Source organism: Semicossyphus pulcher, unplaced genomic scaffold (genome assembly GCF_022749685.1).
Source record: "Semicossyphus pulcher isolate SPU_LCO1_2020_fin unplaced genomic scaffold, fSemPul1.0.p SCAF_3, whole genome shotgun sequence".
Lineage (NCBI taxonomy): Eukaryota > Metazoa > Chordata > Actinopteri > Labriformes > Labridae > Semicossyphus > Semicossyphus pulcher.
The window spans coordinates 11,975,357-11,999,833 of NW_027211704.1; the positions used below are offsets into that span (position 1 = coordinate 11,975,357).

The 24,477-nt window shown below is 40.7% G+C and overlaps 3 protein-coding genes across 3 annotated transcripts in view; 1 reads left to right on the forward strand and 2 right to left on the reverse strand.

Annotated features, from left to right (window-relative positions):
- The window catches only part of iffo2b (intermediate filament family orphan 2b), a 33,903-nt gene extending 18,146 nt beyond the window's left edge, over positions 1–15,757 (reverse strand). Inside the window, exon 1 of the mRNA XM_069677771.1 lies at positions 14,953–15,757. Within this exon, the coding sequence (XP_069533872.1) occupies positions 14,953–15,428 (476 nt within the window). The 5' untranslated portion in view covers positions 15,429–15,757. The remainder of the gene's footprint in view (positions 1–14,952) is intronic.
- Positions 15,758–17,323: 1,566 nt separating this feature from the next.
- Positions 17,324–20,605, forward strand: mrto4 (MRT4 homolog, ribosome maturation factor). The gene is made up of 8 exons (XM_069677773.1): positions 17,324–17,410; positions 17,660–17,718; positions 17,824–17,927; positions 19,031–19,112; positions 19,197–19,264; positions 19,354–19,505; positions 19,591–19,667; positions 19,771–20,605. Exons 1-8 carry the CDS (start codon positions 17,383–17,385, stop codon positions 19,912–19,914), a joined length of 714 nt encoding a protein of 237 aa, XP_069533874.1. The 5' UTR covers positions 17,324–17,382; the 3' UTR covers positions 19,915–20,605.
- akr7a3 (aldo-keto reductase family 7, member A3 (aflatoxin aldehyde reductase)) lies at positions 20,290–24,353 on the reverse strand. Its single transcript, XM_069677772.1, has 7 exons — positions 24,055–24,353; positions 22,467–22,654; positions 22,274–22,378; positions 21,892–21,988; positions 21,480–21,579; positions 21,255–21,384; positions 20,290–20,698 (listed from the first exon to the last, which is right to left on the reverse strand). The coding sequence occupies exons 1-7, from the start codon at positions 24,347–24,349 to the stop codon at positions 20,537–20,539; spliced, it is 1,077 nt and encodes a 358-aa protein (XP_069533873.1). The 5' UTR covers positions 24,350–24,353; the 3' UTR covers positions 20,290–20,536.
- Between the last annotated feature and the right edge of the window lie 124 nt (positions 24,354–24,477).

A 24,477-nucleotide genomic window follows, 5' to 3' on the forward strand; every position in this document is an offset into this window, starting at 1 on the left:
CAGCAGGAGAAACAGGAATAAGAGTCAACAGCTGGCTTTGGGCGGCTGAACTTGGGACCAGTGGTGCTTTGAGGTAAATGCTTATGTTGCCATGCTCAACAAGTGATGATGCTAGCAGGGTGATGACAGCATGCTAACATACACAACAACAACAATGCTAGCATATTGATTGATTGGCATTTAAGTAAAGTTAGTACTTTGATGTAAGCATGCTAACACATCAAAATTATAATGCTCGTATTTTGAAGTAGGAATGCTAACATGTTATTATTGATATGGTAGCATGTAGATGTTGACATGCTAACAAGTTCGCAGTATTAATGCTAGCATGTTGATGTCAGCAGCCCAGCATGTTCACAGTGATAATGCTAGAATGTTGATGTTGACATGCTAACATGTTCTCAAAGATAATGTTAGCATGTTGATGTTGACATGCAAACAAGTTCACAATGAAAATGCTAGCATTGTTGGTGACATGCTAACCTGTTCTCAATGATAATGTTAGCATGTTGATGATGACATGCTAACGAGTTCACAATGATAATTATTGATGTTGACATGCTAACATGTTCACATAGATAGTCCTACCATGTTGATGTTGAGAAGCTAACATGTTCTCAATAATAATGCCAGCATGATGATGTTGACAGGCCAAAACATTCACATATATGATGCAGCGTGTTGAAGTTTAGCAGGTATAATGTAAACCATCTCAGTTAAAAATGTAAGCATGATTAGATACGTTAATTAGTAATAAAAACAAAGTATATTTATTTTCAGAATCTATTCCTTGGAGAATGGGGATGTGTTCATAAGCGTCCATGTAATAGGCTTTGAAATATTTTAAAGAAAAACAAAAAGGTGGACCTCTTGAACATTTGAACCTCTTAAACGTTTTACTGCTTGCACAAAATCATAGCAATGTATCCTCCAGTTGTTGACATCAATATGGTAGACCGACAAACAAACTTGTTACCCCAAGAGCTGTTCTGCAAGCTAACGTCTAATACAAAACAGCTTTCTGTTCACTGTTATGTAAATGATACTCACTTTTGTGGTTGAATGTTATACATACAAAACAAAAGGCAGCCAAAAAAATGTTTAATTATTGGTTCTAGTTCTGTAAATATTTAGTCAAACAACTGACTGTTTGTACTAAATGTCCAGCAACTACAATGCTTGTCTTAACTACATGGTGAAATGACTAGAAGCATAATAAATGACTCCCTGATGTCCCTTCCTAGAAACTGACAGTCCTCCTTATATGACTTCCAGTAAACCAGACTGGTCCAAGCCGAACTTTAGACCTTCAGATTGTGAAATATGTCTACTGTGTCAGCTCCTCCATGGAATATGAGGAATGTGTCTTAATTAACTGGTCATTTCTTCCTGTCTCTTTATCAGACTGCACAGCTCCCCTTTATCTGAAGGCTTTGGAAGCTGCTAGAGACGTCTCTCTCTGAGCATTTTTCATTTCTGAGATAGTTCCTCCAGGGAGGAAATAAAGAGAGATTAAAGAGAGATTTAAGAGAGAAGAACATTCCTCACGGCTATTCAACTTGTGACTGGTCAACTCCTCGTACTAAAAAATGTATATCTGGATTTATATAAGTTTGTACTTAATTACTTACTTTTGAAATCTCAAGGCTTATTAACCAATACTTCGCAATGTATTGATATAAGTTAAAGCCCCCCTCCAGTGAAAATCAAGCTTTTAACCTTGTAAACATCTCCATGTGGTGTTCTTCATGTGCTGCAAGACATATCAGGGACAACATAAGCAGTCATCTCCATGGCTGGGCCTGTCTGCTTTTAAAATGCAGTGTACCAAGGACAGGCTGAACAACACGTTTTCAGATTGGCAGGTTTGTGATGTCACAAACCTAAGGAGCCAATCCCGTTAATGGATGGGGTGACGCTATGCATATCATTATGTCCAACCAATGGCAACCACTTTGGCGATGCGCGAGCCAGCTGTAACCGTCATAGTAATGTTTGCAAACTCACTATTGACTGACGCTAAAGTTACTACTACTAATTACTACATTTCAAGCTAGCGAAGTTTCAACAAGTTGCCACTAAACGATGGCAGAGACGTGTTTTGTTTTCGCGACGGAGGGAGCGGTTGGAAATGTGTATAGTGGGCGGGGACTATGCAGATAGGGGGAATTTTAATGCATTGGGAGGATTTTTACAAGGAAACTTAACATATTTTGCAGAAAAAACTTATCAGACACAATTTATTATTGCAAGCAGAGCATTTTATATGTCTTAAAACATGACTAGAGATGGTCTTTAACAGAAACATAAATAAGAAATTATCTACGTTAATGAACATGTTGAACTACATTTAGAGAAGCTCTGTGATTCCACTGTGTGGATGGAATTTGTAAGGGAAAAGCAACTCATAATGCAACTACTTCTAGATATGCTGTAATGTGTAAAAATGCATAACAATGACCGTCTACAGGGATGAAATTGTTTATTACCATGGTCTGACCCATATTATGAGGAACCATTGAAACTGACAAATCTTCTATCTTTTGGTAATAATAACCGAGCCTTGTTATTATCCTGCAATTATTTGCATGATTAGCTTTGAAATCGATTTCAGGCCAACTAAGTGCAGCACTTTCTTACATCAAGACGAGCTGTTATTATATTAGTTGATACACTAAACAAACTTGTCAAAGCTCGAGATGAAACATATGTTTTGGATAAAAGGGCATTAACATCGAGGCTGAGAGGTTTTAAATAAAGGGACGTGTAATCTCTGAGCGTTATCAGTCTGAAACCAGACATCCTTTAATTTAGGTTCTTACAGCATTTTGTTTATATGCACTCAGACAGGGATAAAGTCTTTATAAGCTGCATCTGTGTGAAGGGATCTTCATGGATCATTAACAAACTAAAACTTCATATGACGTATAATCTTAAATAAATCCTCGCTCAATGGAACTACTTTTTGTTGACTTAAACTGTGGGGCAAGTTCAGGCAGGCAGAGTCAAATCTCGCAGCTGCAACACAACACAGCAGCAATTAAGTGAAATGCATCCACATAGACACAAATTATTTCTTGAGATTTTAACAACTCATACGCACGGATCAAAGCACCTCTCTGAATAGAGGGTTTGGTACCAGCGATCCTCCCATCACGCTGATGGACTGACAGATAATCAGCAGCCGGTGTTGTAACACGTCTAATCCTGCGACCTGACCCGTCCCCGCTGCATTGCCACACAGCCGTTTCCCCACAAAATGGGTGTGAGCTGGACTTGTTTGCACTGTGCACATGCATTATCTAATTGCTTCACTCCCACAGCCTGTCCTAGCCCTCTTTTCTCTGGCCTGAGGGATGCTGCTGTCAGGTTAGCTGTAAACCCTTCAGAGGGGAGACAAACACAGAATCATTCACTAGCAATTACCACCAGTTTCCAGCTAACAGGTATGACCTATGAGTAACCTCAAAAAAAAGGGATAATTGCTTTTTAAAGGAACTCATATAAGTGTTTATAATGGCAGCGATTGCACAAACTGTAAGTGATAAATCTTTGTAGGGACACGCAGAAGGTGTAACCGCTTTGAAACCAACCTGAACTTAATGATTTGTTGTTATTTATGACGTGTGACAGTTAAACGTCTCCTCTGGCAGATCTGGCAGGAGGTCAAAAGAGTCTCTGACAACAAGAGTCTCTAAATTGCTGAAGAATTTTCTGATAGGAACGGGGAAAGTGCAATGCGAAAGCAACAATAATAAAACACAGGGACGAGAATGAATAATCTATAGCGTGTTAGCTCGGCCTGCAGCAGAGGGAGTGACACAGGGTTGTGATAGAAAATCAGTTCCCCCTGCAGTCCGACCCCACCCCACATCCTGCAAACCCCGCTGATAACCTGTGATTTTCCCACTGATTTCATTCACTGCAATCCACATAATAGCCCGCTCCTCCAGCTATTGACTTAATATACAGTACAAGCATAAGCACAAAAACTGTTAAGACATAAGCTGTAAAAACACTCCACTTAAAGAGCCAGACCTCTCCACAATCACAATGAAAGGCTTTGAGCTGGATGTTCTGGTTGACAAATGACATGGATTTGTGAGTCTTGCTGTAAGTGCGTATGAAGAACAAACAGCGTTGTGCATGCCCGGCCATGTCTGGGTGGAGCTGCACAGGGAGGGACACAACAGTGAGGAAGAAAAGAAGAGAAAGATGTTCACTTCTGGCACAAAAAGTGGCCAGGGTGTGTGCAGGCAAATTATGTGAGACATAACAGAGCTATGAGGCATTACTGGCTCACAAATGTCTTTTGTACCTCTGGGTACACACACCTGCAGAATGAGCCCCGGGAGGGAGCATCAAACTGCAGAAGGTCTATTCAGAGGAAATCTGGTTTTGTGACCACAAAAGTGTTTCAATTAATCACATGTAGTGTACACGACAAACTGAAACTCCCGGCCTTGGGGGGAGAAGCAGCCCATAAACAGTTACGTAACATTTCCCGCAGTTTACTGTGTACTGTTTAATTTAGAGTTTTCCATGATTTTATAACGTGGCTGTCATTCACCCATAAACACACCCTTGCCACACAGAGAACGACCCAACCTAGAGGGTTCGGTGCGTTGCTCAAGGCTTCAGGCTTTAATTTTAGATGAATCATGTAATTTTAATACTTTACAAAACTAAACTTGCAACTAGACAATTAATCAATTAGCAGATTAACTTGTTTGAGTCATCTTGGTAAGAAGAAGTACCAAACTTCACCCTTCCAGCCACTCAATATGCACTTGTGCTGGTTTTCAAAGTCCGCTATGACCGGTTTTGGAAAACGGAAGTAAACTGAAGACGGCATCCACATTTGGAAAGCTGTGGATTGATGACTTAAACAGTTTCATCAAGACGGTAATAGACGGATTAATGGCTGACTTAATATGAGTTGCTTTACCGCACTTGACTTGTCAACACAACCAGGTACATCAGACCATTGATTTACCACCTTTCTAAAGCTATAAGAAAGGTTGATTTGCAGCACAGACAGAGGCAGAAATAAAAAAAAATGTATGTGTAAAGGTTAAAGGAAAAAACGCTGTTCTTTAGAAACACTATGCCATGACATTATAAAACACCTGCAGTGTGCAGGGTACAAGCAACAGAGTTACTCAGCCTCCAATTCATTGTAAAAAATATCGCAGTCCCTTAAAGTGATAATCTTGAAGATTTTCATTTAAACAAATGTCTGTCATTCACTATCTAACGCTGAATGAGGTAACACAACGGTGATTGAGCCTATGGCCCACTGATGAAAGCCTTTGCATTTGCAGTATTTCAGACTGGGTGTCTGTGGCGACATTCGCGGAAAAAATCACAAGCGGCGCCCAGTTAGTGACGCGTTTTCCATCACCCAGCAGTGGTTGGTCTGCCAGAGAGGGTAGGCGGAGCTAAGCTGCTGCTTTTCTGGTCTCTGCAAGTGTTGTGAGTAAACAGTAATCTACTATGGCTGAACAAACAAAGAAAAGATCGATGACTACAGATACAACTTCAGAAATAAGTGAAAATCCAAAGAAAAAGAAACAAATTCGATGCTCAGATGAAGCAAACAGTCTGAAAAGGAAAGCAAACCGTCAGCGAGGAAAATCAAGAGTTACAACCGGAGCCAACTGAGGACGTCACACATTTATTTTTTATTTAACCTTTATTTAACCAGGTAAAAGCTTATTGAGATATAGAATCTCTTTTTCAAAAGTGACCTGGCCAAGAGGCAGCAGAAATTTTACAAAACACAACACCACGAATATCATAACAACACAAACATTCGCACAGTGAATAAAATAAAGAACAAAAAAAAGATAGTTTAAATGAGCGTACCATCTGATTTAACGGACACGAGGGACTGTCAGAGTAAAAAAGTCATTGGATCGTAGACTATAATGTCCATGGTTCCTAACAAGGTGAACGCCAAGGTAGGATGGGACCAGACCAAGTAAAGCCTTATAAATAAAAGTCAACCAGTGAGTGGATCTTCTGAAAGACTGGGATTACCATTCAGCTTCTTTGTGCAAAGTGCAACACTGTCTGGATCTCTCGGATGTGTGCTCCTGCAATTACCGTTTATCACCACAGGTGCCGCAAAAGAGAACGAAACTGAGATCTTCGGGATTACAACTTTAAAGTAGTTCTCATGACATTACCTTGAAAGTTGTAAGATTATGTAAAAGGGAATTTTGCCCAAAGAGCAAAAATGAAACAAAAAGACAGTAAACAGTTGAGATACGTGTACCCTGAAAAACTAAAGTACTATGCAGGCATTATTGACTCAACCTGCAAACCTTCAGTTTTATCAGTTAAAGGCGTTTGAGCATTAAAAAAATCTGCATTCTGTTTCTCGACTGATCACAATTGAAAATAAAGCTTCTTTTTTGTGTTTAAAAACATTACTGACTTAAAGGCATGCAGACCTGTCAATCAGTTTAGTAGTGAAAACCTCGTTACGATGCCTTACAGGCACGTCTAATTTGTTAACGAATAGATGACGCCTTTAACGTGATGATACTTTTTAATGTTGTAAAATCAGCAAAGAAAACGCTGCCATAAGAGACTAAAGCACACATTAAGTTTTCCATGCAGCTCTGATGATTGGCACATGCCGGTTACTCTCAGCATGCAGGAGCACAGAGAGAAATGTAACACCCTGTCGGGACTCTTGCACGCCATCTTTCTTCCTGGCACATGTGCAACATCATAAACTGCTCATGGATGTGTTTGTTTTCTTAGGTGCCAAGCCAACCAGTATTCTTTTCTCTTGAATAACAAGCTTTAAATTACTGAGGTTATTAAGTCTGGATGCTGTTTCAACACATCCAGGCCTTCAGGAAAAGGTGTAATAGCTTTACTCACTGAGCAGGTCTGAACAGAAGGCAAACACACTTTATAAATTATTAGGTGTTAATAAGGATTACCTCTGACCATTATGGATTTTGCAGTAACATATCGGTGACCTAGCTTACTCTCCTGCTTTGCTTCAGGCCACAACTGCTTACGCAAAACAATCCAGAGACCAACCGAACCTCCAGCGCAGCATCACTCTCCCTCTGCAGTCACAGAGCTCACGACAGAGAGGTACAGGTGCATTCCTGCACTTTTAAATATGGCAACGCGCCACTGCTCTCAGCTGTATCGATACCCATGAATAATCAAGCACAGCTGCACAGCACAGCAGCCCCAGACACAGGCACAGAGAGAACAAAGGCACAGGGGAACAGAGGAGGAAACACACTCCCATCATGGCATCACACAGATTTTCCCTGCAGGATTAGATCAATACAGAGATTCTCTTTCATCATCTTTGGCTGATGCCTCAGTGGCTGGCCGCTTTCTCTTCCTAATAATGGTCCCGGATTATGAATAACAATGTATATTGCTTTAAGAAGGAGGTGTTCTACTTTTTTTATTGCTGACTAATCCCATGAAAACAAACAAACCTAATAATGTGTTAGACTGTCTCTTAATAACGCCCACCTTTTGCACTTGCTCTGTCTGTGCTACATACAATACTGTAGGTCCAAGCCCACTGATTCCCACTGAAGATGTAAATCTATGAGACAAGTATAAAGTAATTTCCTAAAACAGCAGGGAGTTGTAGTCTTTTAGCAGATCTTATTAAAAAAGGTAATTACTGCGTCTGTTCGGGACTATTTTTAGCTGCGGAATCATTTCCATAGGTCTGCAAGCTGTGAGCAGTTCAGACATTGCTGTCTAAGATGAACTTAAATACCTTAAGTTGTAAAATGTTTGAATATTTCACATGAAAAAAAGTTGTAGGACAGAAAATAGTTTGTTTTCTTCTCTCTGACTTATGAATCATCTCAGGACCCCTCAGATGTCTCCTGTGAACCTCTGGAGGTCCTGTCTCCCAGCTTGGATACCAATGTAGGATGCCATATAAAGTATTGACTCCCTACAGTGCCCATGTTCATCATAACGCAGTGCAACAGTGTGGCTCATACATGTATTTCTGTACAACAATGGCGGCCTGTGGCACAGAGGAATATACTTCTTTAACATTTGCACTGAGGAGAATCCAGTTTACTTTTTCTACATAAAGAATAAAGATGGCCTCTAATAAAAGTTGGGACTACAAGTTCAAAAACATGTAGTGAGCTTAAGCAGACACGCCACACAGACAGGAAGGGACAGTAAAAGAGGAACAATATGGACTCTAATCTGGAGCTCAATGGTCTTAGCAGACTGAGCTCTCTCTCTGTCTCTCTGCTGTATCTCAGCAGCAGGGAGTCTTCCACGCCGAGAGGCCCCGGCTCAGCGCGGCGGCTGCGTGCCAGGACGCGGTGCAGGGCTGGCTGGAGGTTACAGCCTCGGTGCTAGGTGACGGCTTAGAGAAAATCCCTTTCCTGAATAGACTGCCTGGATTATACTCTGGGTCAGGTCAACACCCAAAGACATACAGAGAGAGTGAAGAGCTCTTCAGCGTTGCTTTTCATACGGGAAATATGATATTTGAAACACAATGCAGCCTGCAGCGTTAGAATCACAGCAAACCTCGCCCAGTAATTAGTCCGCTCTTTATCGCAACATCCCCAAATCCTGCTTCCAAAGGCGATGCTCAGCTCTGCTTTTCACCTCGCTTTTGCACAGGAAACGAGATCAAAGCGTCTGAAAAGCGTCTTCAGTGAATTTGCACTGCATTGATCCACACACGCTGCTAAATTCAGCGGTATGTGAATTATTCATGCAGGGAGAACATGCCCAGGAGGCCCGGAGACTGTTCGGGTTCACTATGCCTCCATGTATCGCCCACATTGTCATCCAGCAGGACACTTGTTTGGCCTCTTTGCACTGACGGAATAAAGAACCAATTAGGAGGGGACACGGTGATGGCCGAGGGTCTCTGGTTCAAGTTCCAGCTGGGGCAGAACTTGCAGCTCATGTGTCCTCTAGCACTACAGCAATGTGAAAACGCTGCAGTAGAAATAATTTTGCATCACTCCCTATATGAAGGCACAGTATGATCATGGAAATCCTCTGACTGAGAAAGCTGCTAACAACTTCCATAGGAACTACCTCAGGAAGGCCAAAACATAGAGAATCAGAAAGATATACAGACCAGCTTTAATTGATATTTAGCTTCCCTGAAGTAAAAGGTATTGACAGATATTGAATGGGTATACTGCTGGCAGAAGGGTACAAGGCTCTAACCAAAATATAGATGATACATGGCTGACCTACAAGAAATAACTGCACAGATGTGACAATGGGGAGGAACGAGATGTAAAAGGTTACTTTCTCTTTAAATCTACAATTGAACATCATCATATCACGATGGGAAAAATAAACCTCTGAGACGTTTTGCCAAAATAGTGAATTGAAGTCAAATCTATTATGTTTTATGTATGTATATCTGATTTCTTTCTTTTGTGTCTAAATACCTCACTGTACCTATTTGCAAACGTGTGAAGCGAAACAGGCATTTCTATTCATTTTACTTTTCCTTTCTTTTCCTCTCTTGTTGTATTAAGTTATATTATGACTCTTTTAAGTAGCCATCTCTTAAAAGTGAAAATAAAAAGTAAAAGAGCCATTGTTAAAGGGCCAGTTCGCCGATTTCAACCTCAGTCCTGTCATGCTATTATAGGGAGCTAACGCCATTATGGTAGGAAAAAAATGCAGTTTCACACTGTTCCTTTGGAGGACGCCATCCGCTCGCTAAACTATACTTCCTCAATCTAGGATGCCCGCCTCCGATGTCGTGTCTCGTTTAAAATCGTCAGGTTTGAAATTTAGACTGCAGACTTTTTAGACGATCCACCGATATATTCTCGTCGTATTTCGGATTCTGTACCGCTCTGAGCCGTTGCCTGCAGCGATCAATGTCCCTGACTGGAAAACGGTAGTATTTTGCTCCAGCGTCTCTCACTGGGCCGTTCCTTTCAGAGGAAGGGATGCAGTTCACGCTGGGTGTTGTAGGAATGTAGAATGGGCGAAACCATCTCTCTCTCTTTTCGTGGCTTTGAAAATGTGCCATATTCTTCTTCTGTGTTTATTTATCCATTTTAGTTAATTGTGAATGAAATAACACTGTGGAGGAAAAAAAAAGGAAAAGACCCTCTAAACTTTGAAATGGTAAAATACCGCTAAGTATCCTGCTCTCTGCGTCACTGTCCTTCAGTCTGCATAATCATCTCAACAGCTCTATTCCACAGAAATGTTGGTAAACTACAGCACTGTGAGCTCATCCAAGGTGTTCTTTTAAATAAGCAAATAACTGCCCTTATCTTTTTATATGCAGTGTTAAATAAAATGTGTTAGCATATTAGCACAAGTGCTGTCTTTCAGTCCCTATCTCTGTGTCTGTGCATGAATCTGCATAATGGATACAGCTGTCCTCAGTATCACTGCACCAACAGTATAACATGTAAATCCTAAACAAATTCACTCTTTGGCATCTCAGCCACATGCACAGCTGCAGTGACACAGTTTCTGTTCTTAGTTAACATTAATGTGTTGTGACTGTCAAATATGTGTGTCATTAAAGCTGTTTTCATGGCCTTATAAGGACTATCGCATGCTGGTGGTAATTACCGACAGAGGCTCACTGACATCAAAGTGAGACATTTCACAGTGATGCAGCACACAGGGATAAACACTGTGTAGATGGAGGCATTGACCTTACCCATCATCCTTTGCACAGTCGTTTGTCAGTGTGAGAGGTATGTGACCCCACCGTCCACACACGGTGCCGTTAAGTGGACGTTCATATAAGCTGGCTGTCTGATTTACGAAGCCAGGCCTTGAACTACTCGGTGTCTATGTGCCCTAAATTTATGTGTGGGAGAGACGGCGTGTACGTGTATGTTTGTGTGTACGTGATGGCGATGAATGAACACAACGTTTTTTTGAAAGTGAAAAATCAGATTAAGGATTTGGAGTAAATCGGATAAAGAGCTTTTCCCGTTACACAAAATCCTAGTTAAAATAAACAAGATTGTTGACCACCAAAAGAAAGTTGCACACAGGAAAGTGGCTGTGCTGAAATATTTTGGAGCATTATACTTGTCTGCTAAGATACCTGTGGATGCATGAATAAATAAACAGCTCATTAGTCACCTTATAGTGCTAATTTGAGCCTTTTTTTCCTTTATGACAAACTGACTGAGAGGTAAGTAAAAACATTATAACCAAATAATAAGTGCATATATAACAATGAATGAAGGATTGAAAAAGCCAACTCCTCTAAAAAGGTTCCTTACTTGGTCTTAAGATAGAAGCTAATGTACATACATACAGAAATTCAATATTATAGAATTACCTCATTAGTTCATATTTATTCTTCTTGCAAAAAGTTTATTTTTCTGGCTCTGAGACGACAGAGGTTATAAAATGTCTCCATAAACAGTGTTAACTGTTGAATGTAAAGAGTAATGCAAGGGGATTTCAGTTTCAAAATGATACTGTCAGATAATATTGCTGTCTAACCTGTGCTAAGTGCTAATTTCAAAGATTTCCGTTTCATTCTCTTTGGCGGCACCTATGGCGATAAACGGCAATTGCGGGAACACACTTCTCAGATATCCAGACAGTGTTGCATGTCTGACGTCAACGGTTGTCTCCAGTTGTCTCCGGTTGTAGCTTGAAACGTTTGCCTTCATCTGAGCGTCGAATTTGTTTCTTTTTCTTTGGATTTTCACTTAATGTTGAAGTTGTATGTGTAGTCATCCATCTTTTCTTTGTTTGTTCAGCCATAGTAGTTTACTGTTTACTCGCAACACTTGAAGAGACCGGAAAAGCAGCCGCTTAGCTCCGCCTACTCTGGCAGACCGACCACTGCTGGGTGATGGAAAACGCGTCACTAACTGGGCGCCGCTTGTGATTTTTTCTGCGAATGTCGCCACAGACACCCAGTCTGTAATAATACTATATTGTGCAGATGCAAAGGCTTTCATCAGTGGGCCGTAGGCTCAATCACCATTGTGTTACCTCATTCGGCGATAGATAGTGACTTAACAGACATTTATCTAAATGAAAATCTTTGCAATTATTACTTTAAAGCAAAATTATGCTTGTTTACACTGCAGTTGTTCATAACAGTGTATTGTTTTTACTTTAAAGCCACTTAACGGGAAGTCCATGAGGACAATCAGGGGTCAAAAGGTTAAAAATGTGATTACATATCATCACTGTATGAGCCTCCACTTATGAGCATATTTCAATCCTGTACTGTATCATCTACAGTATTGTACAGCTTCGGTGTCCTGGCAAATATTTTCCTATTATCTTTTCATCTATTCAAGCCTTTGAACTTCCAAACACACCTACAAAAGAGGTGTTGCTACAAACGCTGTTGATCACACCATTTAGCCTCGGGCTCAGAAAACGGTCTCTTGATCCGAAAGCAGCGAAGTAAACAAACAAGAACTATGTGGTATAAATGCAAGTGGCCGCATCAGAAAGGGAGCAGCTGGCCATATATCTCTGTGTGTGTGTCCACTCTGGTGAAGCTTTAATAAATCACCAGGACATGGTGGGAGCATTTAGGGGGGGATTCGAGGATGCCTTACAAAGCAGACTGTGTGACACAGACAGGAGCAGCAGACAGACGGGTGGAGGAGCTGTAGAGGGGTGGAGCGAAGGACGAAGGAATGGCCTAACACAAAAAGCTCAAAACAGAAAAGGCATTGGCAGGATTGGGCAAGGGCATTGAACGGTGAAACGTGACTGTAGTAAAGAGGATTTAGATGTGGAGACGGAGAGAAAACAACTGGGCAGGGAACTCAACGGTGATGCAATTACTGAGCTTAGAGCGCAGAAGGAACGTGAGAGGGAAGAGATTGATAATGATTATTGGGCAATAAAAAGAGGCGAGAAATGTGTCTTGTTCTTCACTTTTTAGGGTTGTAAAGAATAAAAAGGACATGTTTGAAATGTAAACATTAAAAACCCCTAAAAAATGTAAAAACAGTGAACAATATCTTACAAAAGTGTTAAGCAACTGCCCCAGAGCCCTGATACAAAGGCTTGTTTCCTGAGTAAATATGAAAAGGAAAGTAGCTTTATGCAATATGCTAACCACATTCCTTATATAACAGAAACCAAGATGGCTATTTTAATGAGGTTTAAAAGAAAGTGCTACCATTTCTGCTAATGGAGAGTCAAGAATTTGGGCCTCAGCTGCAGCAGTTTTTAGTTTGGCTGCCGTCCCAGTCTCTGACATTCATCTTCTGGAGCAGAAATGCACAAAAAAGGATGTGCTGGTGTTACAGGGAATGACTGGGCAGGATATGAAGTTTCCCAGAGAAGTGGGAGAGGACACACATTCTGTGTCACTGAGTCAGTGCACTCACTGGGATGGAGGCGTTCGTCATAGCCGACCTCAGCGAGCAGACAGAGGCCTGTTAAAATGCCTCTCTGCTTGAATCATAGCAGCAAACAGAAGCCGGCGGCTGCTTGGCAAAGCCTCCCCCCAGCAGTCAGCCAAGCCGGCCAACAGTGACGTGGGTCAGCCGGGGACGCATCAATGAGCCCTCAAGGAAATATAATTGATGTGACTAAAGAAGTAGAACAATTGGTGGACACTGAGACATTCAAAAGAATTTCCTCCCAAGCGTGTGGGAAACGGCGCAGTCAATTCAGTTCACGTCTCAGTGTAACTAAAACGTCAGGCACACTCTCAGCTCTGACATCCTCCATGTGAAATACTACCTCAAGTGTAACTCGATAACTGAAATATGTCTCCACTACTGTCAGATGAGCATATGGAGACATTTGATGATCACACCCATATGGTGAGAAGAGAGTCACACTGTCAAGTTAAAGGCACAACGTGTTCTATGAAAACAGCGGCTTGATAACAGATCTGAGTCTCAGCCAACTCAGACTATTCTGATAATGTGCAATGTGCTGATCATCCTCCTGACTAATTGATTAATAGTTTACTCAATAAAATGTCAAAAACTGCCCAAGTTAACATCTTCAAATGTCTTGTTTTGACTGAAACCTGATGATATTTAGTTAACAGTGACATCAACCAGAGATAAAAGCAGTTCATCATCAAATTTGAGAACCTGGAAACAGATCTTTTGACCTTTTAGTTTTGATAATGACTGAAAAGATTAGCCATTAGAAAAATGGTTTTCTTTCTGTCTATTTCCAGCTCTAAAGTGATCAATTTAATGTGTTTAAAACAGGCTTGCCTTCGAGAGCTATATTGATTATGTGTCTTGATTTCATGTAGCACTACATTGGAACAACATAATAGCTTATAAACTGCTACCTCTTCATCAAATGATTCAACCCTTGAACTTGTGGTGACTGTAGTATAGACTGTAAAGTAGTATTTGCCAGAAATAATTTAAATATTCCAGTCTTAAAGTAACTATGTCATAGTCTATGGCGATAAGTGCTATGTTGTAGTTATTTTCAGTTTTGTTCTTATTTTTGTGTAGCTAGTTTGATGCTTGATGGGACCAGAAAGAAAGGGAGGGGGGGCATGTCAACTTTCGTTCAGGCCCCTTAATTCCTTGCTTCTCCCCTGCAACTGAGGTGAGCTATGTCCAGGCCTGTTCCGACTCCCAAGTCGTTAATAATGACAGCTTGGTCAGTGGCCCAACTCGTTAAAATATGACGCTGTAGGTACGTCTGTAGCGTCTGTTTTGGACGCTGTTAGCTAGCTTTACCGCACGTGCCGAACTGATGCTAGAGTGGTACCTCGTCATATTTTGAAGCTTTGGGCCACAGACCAAGCTGCCTCATGTGACGAGATGGGAGTAAGAACGTGTTATGATATATTATATTGTTAGAAGGAGTGAATAAGGTTAAACAACTCTATATATATGAGTTAGTGAAACACGCTGTAAATTGCCACTTTTTTGAGGAACTACTGACATTAAAAGACACACAAGTTTCACATCAGTACAGTCATGCTGACCGGCCTTTACTTACTTTTTCCTGTACTCGTCCCTCTCCCGTTTGACTTTGGCCAGCACGTTATACAGAGCCCTGAGTTCTGGGGTAATGGTGTCTATCTGGACCCCAACTCCGTCCGGGTGCGTCCACGTCACCCCGGGCCCACGCACGGTCTCAAAGCGCTCCCCTTGCCTCCGGACGCTGGTGAAACTCCAGATGGTGCCCGGCAGTCTGGACTCAGGACCATCCGTCTGCACTGCAACTTCCCGGGTGTAAAAGTGGCGTTGCTGCGGTCTCTGCAGAGCTTTCTGTAACTGAACCTCCAGCAGTTTGTTTCTCCTCTCCAGTTCGTGGACTTTGGCGAGGAAGCAGCGAAAACGCAAGTTGAGGGTCTTCAGGACATGGATGTTGGAGCCCAGGTCATTTCGCAGGGCGCTGGTCACCGCGCCAGACCCGGCGGGGACGCTGCAGACCGACCCGGGCGGGGTATCGGAGAAATACAGGGAGTTCATGATGGCAAACAACAACACCGGGTACACCGACTATGGCTCTGTCAGGTTTGGATGCAACAACAAAAACTCTTCCTCCTATCTCTGCATATTCCTCCACAATCCCACTCCCACAGGACGAGTTTCCCCTTACAATGCAGATGCTGAGAGTGATTGAGACCGGGTTACCATCACTGTCCCTGCTGGATGTTTTCCCCGAGATGCTGACATGGACCCCAGCAGCATTAAAACTGTTAATAAACCCAGAAAAGTCCTTCAGGAGGCACCGAGGGCATTATCTTCTGAAAGAGGTTTGACGCAGACCGCAATAAGCACCAGCAGTCACCCTCATGTCTGTGTCTGCCTCTGCTTTGTCAGGAGCTGCTGATGCTGTGCGGGTTCATATAAGCCAGAGAAGGATGGTCCACCTTCTTTCTTTGTCATTCCCCCGTTAGTTTTGCTCTATCCGGTCTCCATGTGGTGCGATGGGAAGGCAGGATGCAGGACCGCAGAGCCCGGCCTCTCCGTGGTGTGCGCGGATCATGTTGCAAAGTGCTAAACTCGGCACTATCGCCCACATCAGCCCCTCCCACGTCCCTCCCCCTTTTCCTCGCGCACCATGAGACGGATCACATCTTGGGTAAAGGGATAAGCATAAACGTAATTAATAGGATAAAGTAGTCTATAACAACAATGGATTTTCACTTAATTTGAACGTATTATTTAAGCATAAGGTGAGCGGTTAACCTTCAAATAGCCCTGTAGTTTAAAGACGAACTTTCATCTTAACAATAGGCTACTACAACATTTCTATAAAGACGATATCATAACCTGCTTTTAATCATAGTGTATTTTTATTCATAATATGACCACATGGCCTAGGGTACCATGTATTTGTGTGTATATAGTCACGGGTAAGTGCTTTTTTACGTAAGCTTTAAAGATAAATTTGTACGTAGTTTTCTATTTTTGATTCATGGTGTCACCTTTTTTATAACCTAGTCTGGTCTGTTTTATTCTGCGACACATATTTTAATATTGAGTAATATCATAGATTATTACTGCAGTTTTTTTTGTTGTTTGTTTTCTTTTCTTCTCACCAGAGCCAGTAAATTCTGATGTCACTTAATGCAACCTCTCTGAAAGTGATGCCACATATTTTAATATTGAGTAGGCTAATATAAAAGATGATTCATGTAGATACGTTTTAAGTTGTTTTTTTTTCCAAAACCAGAGCCAATAAATTCTGATGTCACTTAATGCAACCTCTCTGAAAGTGATGCCATGTGTTACTCACAGGTCACGAGGGGCAAATGTGTTGGGACAATAAAGCCATAATTTAGCAAATGTACAGACGTGTTGTGCAACATCTTTTAATGTACAGTGAAAGTGTGTGGATAGATCCAGAATGGCATTTAAGACATGGTCTTACACGCTGGATTTCATTAAGTGATGTCAGGCTCACAGTAGGTTACTTGCATGCTGTTGCTTTGGTTTAGGGGCCCTCTAGCGGTTAACTTCTCCATATCTTCTTCAAACAGGTGATTTTGATCCTGTTAGCCTACATGTAAAATTAATGCGACTGCTCGGGCCAGTCTATTAAAATGCTTTATTGAAAGTTTTATTTTACTTAAAAAAGTGAAATTCCATGTCACATTAGAAAATGTTGTTATTCATTTTATTGTCTTTTAAAGCCTTAAGTTCACTTTAAATGACATTTTAGCAATCTGGTAGTTTACTTGTATGCATTATTACACAAAAAACAATTATTAATAATATCGTTTTAATTAACGCTAACATTAATATGTCATATCAGCAACACCTCGTTATTAGTTACACACATTTTAATTGAGAGTCCTTTTAACCGTAAATTGTTTTTGTAGTCAGGCACCACGTGGCCACCTTCGCCAAACAGAAACATCTGAGGTCCTTTTACTTCACGTGTGCGTCTACTGCTCTGCCATCGTGAAGGGAAACCATGCCGAAGTCAAAGAGAGACAAGAAAAGTAAGAAAAAACACCTTCAAACTGTATTGTGTACACCAAATGTAGTGGTTAAATGTATAACTTGGTTTCTTATGTAAAAGCTGTCTGGGACAACAACAAAAAAACGCAAATTAGGAAACAAGCTAACGTGGAGTTCCTCGCTGGGGCAGTTAACGTTGTCATACACTACATTGGGTGCTGTAAGAGCTACTACTGACTGATAAATCATTTCTAACTAATTGACTGTCCTTAAAACAATCTTCCTTTCAGTTTCGTTAACGAAAACAGCCAAGAAAGGACTCGAGTTAAAACAGAAATTAATCGAGGAGGTAAGTGTATTCTGCTCTGGGCTGATGTCAGCTAACAGCTACATGCTAAGTAGGGTTAGCTGAATATTTCTATACTAAATTATCTACCTGTTTGTTTGTTTTTAGTTACGGAAATGTGTGGACACCTACAGGAACTTGTTCATATTCTCTGTGGAAAATATGAGGAATAACAAACTGAAAGACATCAGGACAGCATGGAAACACAGCAGGTAAAGACATCAACCAGGACATTTTATGGAATTTAAAAGGCCATTTCTGTGAGTTTACAAGGATTTTTTTTGGAGGTCAGTTAAGTTGTCATGTTGACTGCTACGCAGCCTGTACAAACAGTTGTATGATGTTGATTTTGTCGCTCTGGATGATTGTTTTCTTTAGTCAGATAATGCCATCAGGAATACAAATTTTATCTGACAGCTACTGTTGGTTATTTGGAGCAAAGTTAAAGTCTTGCACATTTAACAGTAACGGAGGGAGGGTCTAATAAATGTGCAATTATGTATCAAAGGGAATTGAAGGAATAAGTGCTATGGATATTGGCGATTTTCTTCTTTTAGTATAAATGATTATTTAACATTAGGGCTGGGCGATGTGGCCAAAATCTTATATCACAATATATGATTTTTCATATCTCGATAATGATATATATCACAATGTATCATGTTTTCTGGTAATTTAACAAATAATTAGTCTATATGAAATAACCACATGGTAAAGCCTATTCTGGGTAATCCTGTGTGAATTAAATACATGACAAATAAAAGTACTGAGTTTCCGTTTTCACTTGGGCTGAGCCTGAGACCTTTTCTACACGTTAATGTCTATGTTAATAAACAGCGCCTCCGTCCATGGTTCGCTCCAGGTTCACTCCCACATGCAAGGATTAGAGCGTAAAACATTGTCAAAATTATGTAAAAATAAAGTAAAGCAGTTCAGCCGCTGGATTAGTGACATCACGAAAGATATATTGTCATATTGCCCAGCCCTATTTCACATGTAATCCTTCAGTGCTTGGAAATGTTACAACTTGAGATTCCCTCTTTTTTAAACCAACAGTTTTTGATTAACATAAATGACAAGGAAAAGCAGCAAATTTCTACATTCAAGAGTCTTGAATCAAGAAATGATTGACTTTTTTTGTAGTTGAATATTGACAGGCAAAAATAGTTGGAAATTATTTTCTTGTTTGTGTAACTGATTTACTAATAGCTGCAGTGCCAGTCTCGTGCATTTCCCCAACTTTATGATATTTCAACATTAACCACTGGAGTACTTCGATTATAGCAATTTAACAGGACTCCTCTCTGTTCCACAGGTTCTTCTTCGGCAAAAATAAAGTCATGGTGATTGCTTTGGGTAAAGGAGAAACAGACGAATACAAAGATAATTTGCATAAGGTAGGAATGATCTATGGTCTCTAAGCTAGAAAATACCATAATTTTTTTTTTTTTTTTAACTTATTGCCCTTTGATAATGTGCAGGTCAGCAAGTATCTACGAGGAGAAGTGGGAGTACTGTTCACTAACAAAACAAAGGATGAAGTACAAGAGTAAGTAAGGTTTCTATTGATGCACCATTGTTGCTGTAAATCTCTAAATATTGTTCACCAGTTGACAGAATGGTGTTGTCTCTGTACAGGTATTTCAATCATTTCAAAGAGATGGATTATGCGCGGGCAGGAAACCAGGCACATATGGACATAACTCTTGATGAGGGACCTCTGGAACAGTTTCCTCACTCAATGGAGCCACAGTTGAGACAGTTAGGACTTCCTACTGTTCTCAAGAAAGGTAAGATTACCTGATCATCAAGTAGGATTAGACACAAGTTGGATATAACATGCTAAAAACGTTTTGGGCTGCCTCGTTTTTAAAGGTGTGGTGACACTGCTGAAGGACCACGGAGTCTGTAAGGAGGGAGACGTGCTCACTCCTGAGCAGGCTCGTGTTCTGGTGAGTCCTTGACTTTTATTCCTTCAGAAAATGTTGACTGTGACCTATTTTGCTGTGTTGCATTTGACTTACCTTTCCAATGGCTCCTTTCTTTTCTCCATAGAAACTCTTTGGCATCGAGATGGCAGAATTCAAGGTGCAGATCAAATGTATGTGGAACTCAGAAACAGGCGAGTTTGAGAACTGTGCTGGAGAGGAAGAGCCTATGCAGGATAACGAAGAAGACGACGATGATGATGCAGAGTGAAACATCTGCAAGGCCGGGAGCTTGTAAAGATAGTTTTTAAGTCATTTTTGCCAACCTTCAACAGCAGAGGGACATTGATACTGAAACCATTCACCCTGACCGCCAGTGCTGCCCCTGGAGTTTGTTTTCTCTTTACTTTATCCGTGTTTCAGTTTAAGGTTCGGACTAAATGTGTTCAGTTAACACTGGAGTCAGGAGACTTCATGATGTTTGTGTAAAGATGCTGAGGCCACTTGTATTGTCAAGATTTCTCAAAATAATGAGAAACTTTTGTGCTGCATGAAAGTATTTTGCATTTAAACAAACAAGCACACTTTTGTGTGTTGAACCAACCAGTTTGCTGCATTCTGTTTGTAGAAAAAAGTTTGATTTGTGAAAATGAGTTTTATTAGTTTAATTAAGGCAGAAAAGGTTATTTTCCCGGAAAAAATAATTTTGTTTCATTTGTACATTTATACATCACCAATGAAGTGCTTTTATTCAAAACGTAATGGTCTCCAATTGATCTGTTCATAAAAACTGAGGGAAAAAAATTCAAGTGTGATTTCAGGAAATACTTAAGTCAAGATTTAGCAGACCTATAAACCTAGATGATGTCTGATTGGACTGTTTGGGGGAGTTTTCAGCGGAAGTAGTTTGGACACTCGTGGGCTACGAGATTCCAGGCCTCATGGAAGGCGGCGACCACTCTCTCATCCAGAGGACCCTCCTCTGCAGCAGCCAAGTTTTGCTGAAGTTGCTCCATAGTTGACATGCCGATGATGACTCCATCACCAAGATCACCCTGGAAAATCAGACAACTTAGTGGTCAAAAGGAAAAATAATACTGTTTAAATTAAACATGCATTTTATTTCAAGCTGTTGACAGTTTGATTAATCCAACATCTTTAACCAGCTACCATTAATTCAGCCTTTGACTTGAAGAGCTGAGGTTACATATAGAACTGACCAGGCAACTTCAGATGGTAACAGTTAAGATTTTGGTTTGAAGAAATACAATAATTGTTTGTTGCAGGGCTAGTTATCAAAACATGCAGCACTAAAAAAAATTAAGATTTAAGTGCTTAAACTTTTTAAGACTACAGAATGATTAAAGCACTTTTAGTTGAAGCCTCCTTCCACATCACATTTTAGGCTTAGAGTGAAGACTTCTCTGAAATTTGGTGCCTGGGCAGAATAAACTTCTGTCAAGTAAATTCATACAAATATAAGATATTGTGTTCAGAGAGATAAAACACTTCACCCAAATTTTTGCATCTCTAATGATCTGATCTAGTATTGTGTAATCCCCCATGATGATGTCTAAACATAATCTCGTGTCACTGCAGCTCTCCTTGTACCTTCAGTTTGGAGTGGTGATACATCCAGCGCATAGCAGCAGACGTCATGGTGGGTTTCTCTGAGCCGTACGCTGTCTCCAAGGCCTTTATAACCAAATCTATGGCCTGGAAATGACTCACCTTCCAGTATCTGACACAGAAGTACAGACACAATTATTTTTCAGTCTTGCAAAAAAAAAATTTCATACTGAAAAAATGTCAAAAAGCAAATGGTCACTCGCTCACCTGTCTTGATATGCTGCGGCCCAGCTGTTGCCAAAGAATCGTCCTGCAGGCTTGGAACCATCTTTGTCTTCGTAATGGTATTTTCCGGTCAGAAGGCCACCTGCAGAGGAGGAGTTTGGTCTAAATTCAGGATACATTTATCATTTTAAGTTTTTATTATTATCCCCAACACTGGCAAACCTGAAACTAAGGGTCTACAGCCATGGTAGCGACTCTGAGGCTGAACGCAGGCACAATGGTATTTCACCACTGTAAATGCTAATGTCAGTATGCCAACACACTGATGCTAAGCAGGTTTATGTTGCAACCTGCAAAGACATTAGACATTAAATACATTATGATTTATTCTGAGGGGGGCATGCATGTGTGTAACTGACTGCAAGACGCACCACAGAACAAACATATACTGAACCTGCTAGAGGATTGTATGCGTAGAACTTCATCCCGTAGTTTCTCAGACATGGCAGCAACTCTGTCTCTACCTGTCTCGTGGTGGCATTATACATTCCCTGTGAGAAGAGTAGAAGAGTACAACATTGGCACAGAGATCTTTTTAATTAAGTAACTTACAATTAAAGAAAGTTTCTCTTCACCATCTTTTCTTTCTGTACCAAAAGCTACAGCTATTCTAGATTACCAGGTGCATAAAATATCAGCTCACTTTGAACGCAAGCATTTCCAGCCCATGAAGTCCAACTATGCAGTTGTTATTAAGAAAATAATGGCCACTGCAACACGTAGCCTCTAACCGCTAAATTGATTGTAAACGATTGTTTTAAAATATGCCAAAATACCTGATACACAGTTGGAGCGATCCAGTTGTTGTGTCTGCAGATGCACACAATTTCAGCAACTTCCCATGATGCATAGTTTGACAGGCCAAACTCCTTGAATTTTCCCTGGAGGTGATATTTTAGTGTTAAAGCATAGTTCTAATGAATAAGCAGATAATATCTCAACATTATAGGATCGATATGTTCTTTTTACCTCTTTATGGAGATCATTGCAGGCTCTAAGTGTGTCCTGAATGGGGTTTTCGTGGTCAGGTGCATGGAGGTAGAAAAGGTCCACACTATCCGTCTGCAGCCTCTGAAGGGAGGTTTCCAGCTGAGAGCGCACACTCTCTGGCTTCAGCGTCTTTCCATCCCAGGGGTTGGCTTTGGTGGCTAAACTTACTGTTACATAAAAAAATGAGGTCAAAGTTATATCATTTACAGGATGATTTCAGCAGAGAGAACTATTTGGGTTTTTTTTGCATAAAATTGGAACTAAGACACAAAGTCATCTTATAAAAATGATCTAAATGTTCTGAGGAAACATCAGATAAGCGACACAAACCTGAAACTAAATAACTTCTAGAATGATGAAGGTTCTTTAGTCTGAACAAATTATGATAATGATCATCATAAAAGTACATGAATGATACGCTTGTTCCCAAGGCTTCCCATTTATATCCCTGTACTTATTTTTATACGGTCTTTGCCAGCCTATATTAAGCTTTAGTGTTTTTACTTGTGTCAATATTCCTCATGTCCTGATCCACAAATAATGTATGGTAGTGGACTGATACCTATACAGGGCCCTTATTTAAGGCTGGCAAACAAAACCGTTAGAATGAATAGCCATGGATAAGCTTATAGAGAACGCATTTACACAATGTCCAGCCTTCTGTGCTACACCTGTGAGAATATTGCAGCCTCTGCTAGTCTGCTTTTCTGCATTTGTTAATCAAAACAGAGAGAGAGACCAATGCTATGAAGTCAAGATGAAAAACTCATGACAGATTAAAGCACCTAAATATGACAATTAGTAGGCTATACCTGTTAAGTCTGGTACCCCAATCTGTAGGTGTAATATTATGGTAATAGCTAGCAGAATCTTTTCAAGACAAAACCCTTTAATTCTGCTAGCAACTCTGTAGCTCTGTAATCAAGCTACATTTAATTGGTTTAGCTTGGAATGCAAATATTCTTACTTTTTAATTGTCTTTGACTGATTTGATATTGTGCATATTTAAAGCTCCAGTGAGGAACTTTCGGTTTGTGTTGCTTTTGGCGCCCCCTGAGGACAAACCTGTACCTCTTATCTCTTTGCTGATTTTGTCCTGTACATGCTTAAGTAGTAGTTTTTAACAAAAAATCTCATCCTGCTTTCTTAAACAGTCACATGTATCACTAATTTTACATTTTTGCCCTGGGAAATGTAAACAAAGGCAGCGTGTTAATCGCTTTGTCTGACACCTACCCCCCACCCCGGTTTCAGGCATTAAAAATAACTATATAGACATAATCAATCTTGTTGCTGATTGTCTGGGTTGCTTTTGTAGGTATTATAAAGGCATCAGAATTAACTGCAGCCTGTTTATTACCCAGATAAAAACGACTCACAGGAGCTTTAAGAAATGTTACAGGGGGGTGAACCATTTTTGTTCCCATGATTCCAAGCTGCTGCCAGCTGCAGGTACGTTGTCACGAGTAACAGCTCTGATACTTCATTTTAAAAACTTAGGTTACGTCAGCCCAAGTAGAGAGTCCAGTGTGTGTGGTCTCTACGAATATGTGTGCTTCTAATTTACCTGTTTTTGGAAGATTCATGCCCCCAATGACAACCTCTGACTTTCCACCCGCGTACATGAAGGCTGTGTCCACTTTGTTGTGCCCCCTGCCCAGGAAAGTCTTCACCATCTCCAGGCTCTGCTCGGCGTCAGCTCGCCCACCAAACGCCATGGTTCCCAGTAAGGAAACCGGCCGTTTAGCTGCAGACGACGACATGTTTCGACGAGCAACAAACCTCGGCAAATGTACGAGCACGTCTTTAATAATGTGACTCCGTCTAAGTGTGCACACTCCTCCTGTTATTACCCACTGCATGCTAAAGTACAGCAGTGAGCATGCGAAGGGCAAAGGTCGTGTTGTAAGTAGTAGTTAGGGAGTGTGGTAAAGTTACTTAACCGGTTTAAAACGGAGCATGGGCTATATTGTCATTATATCTGAAGAGC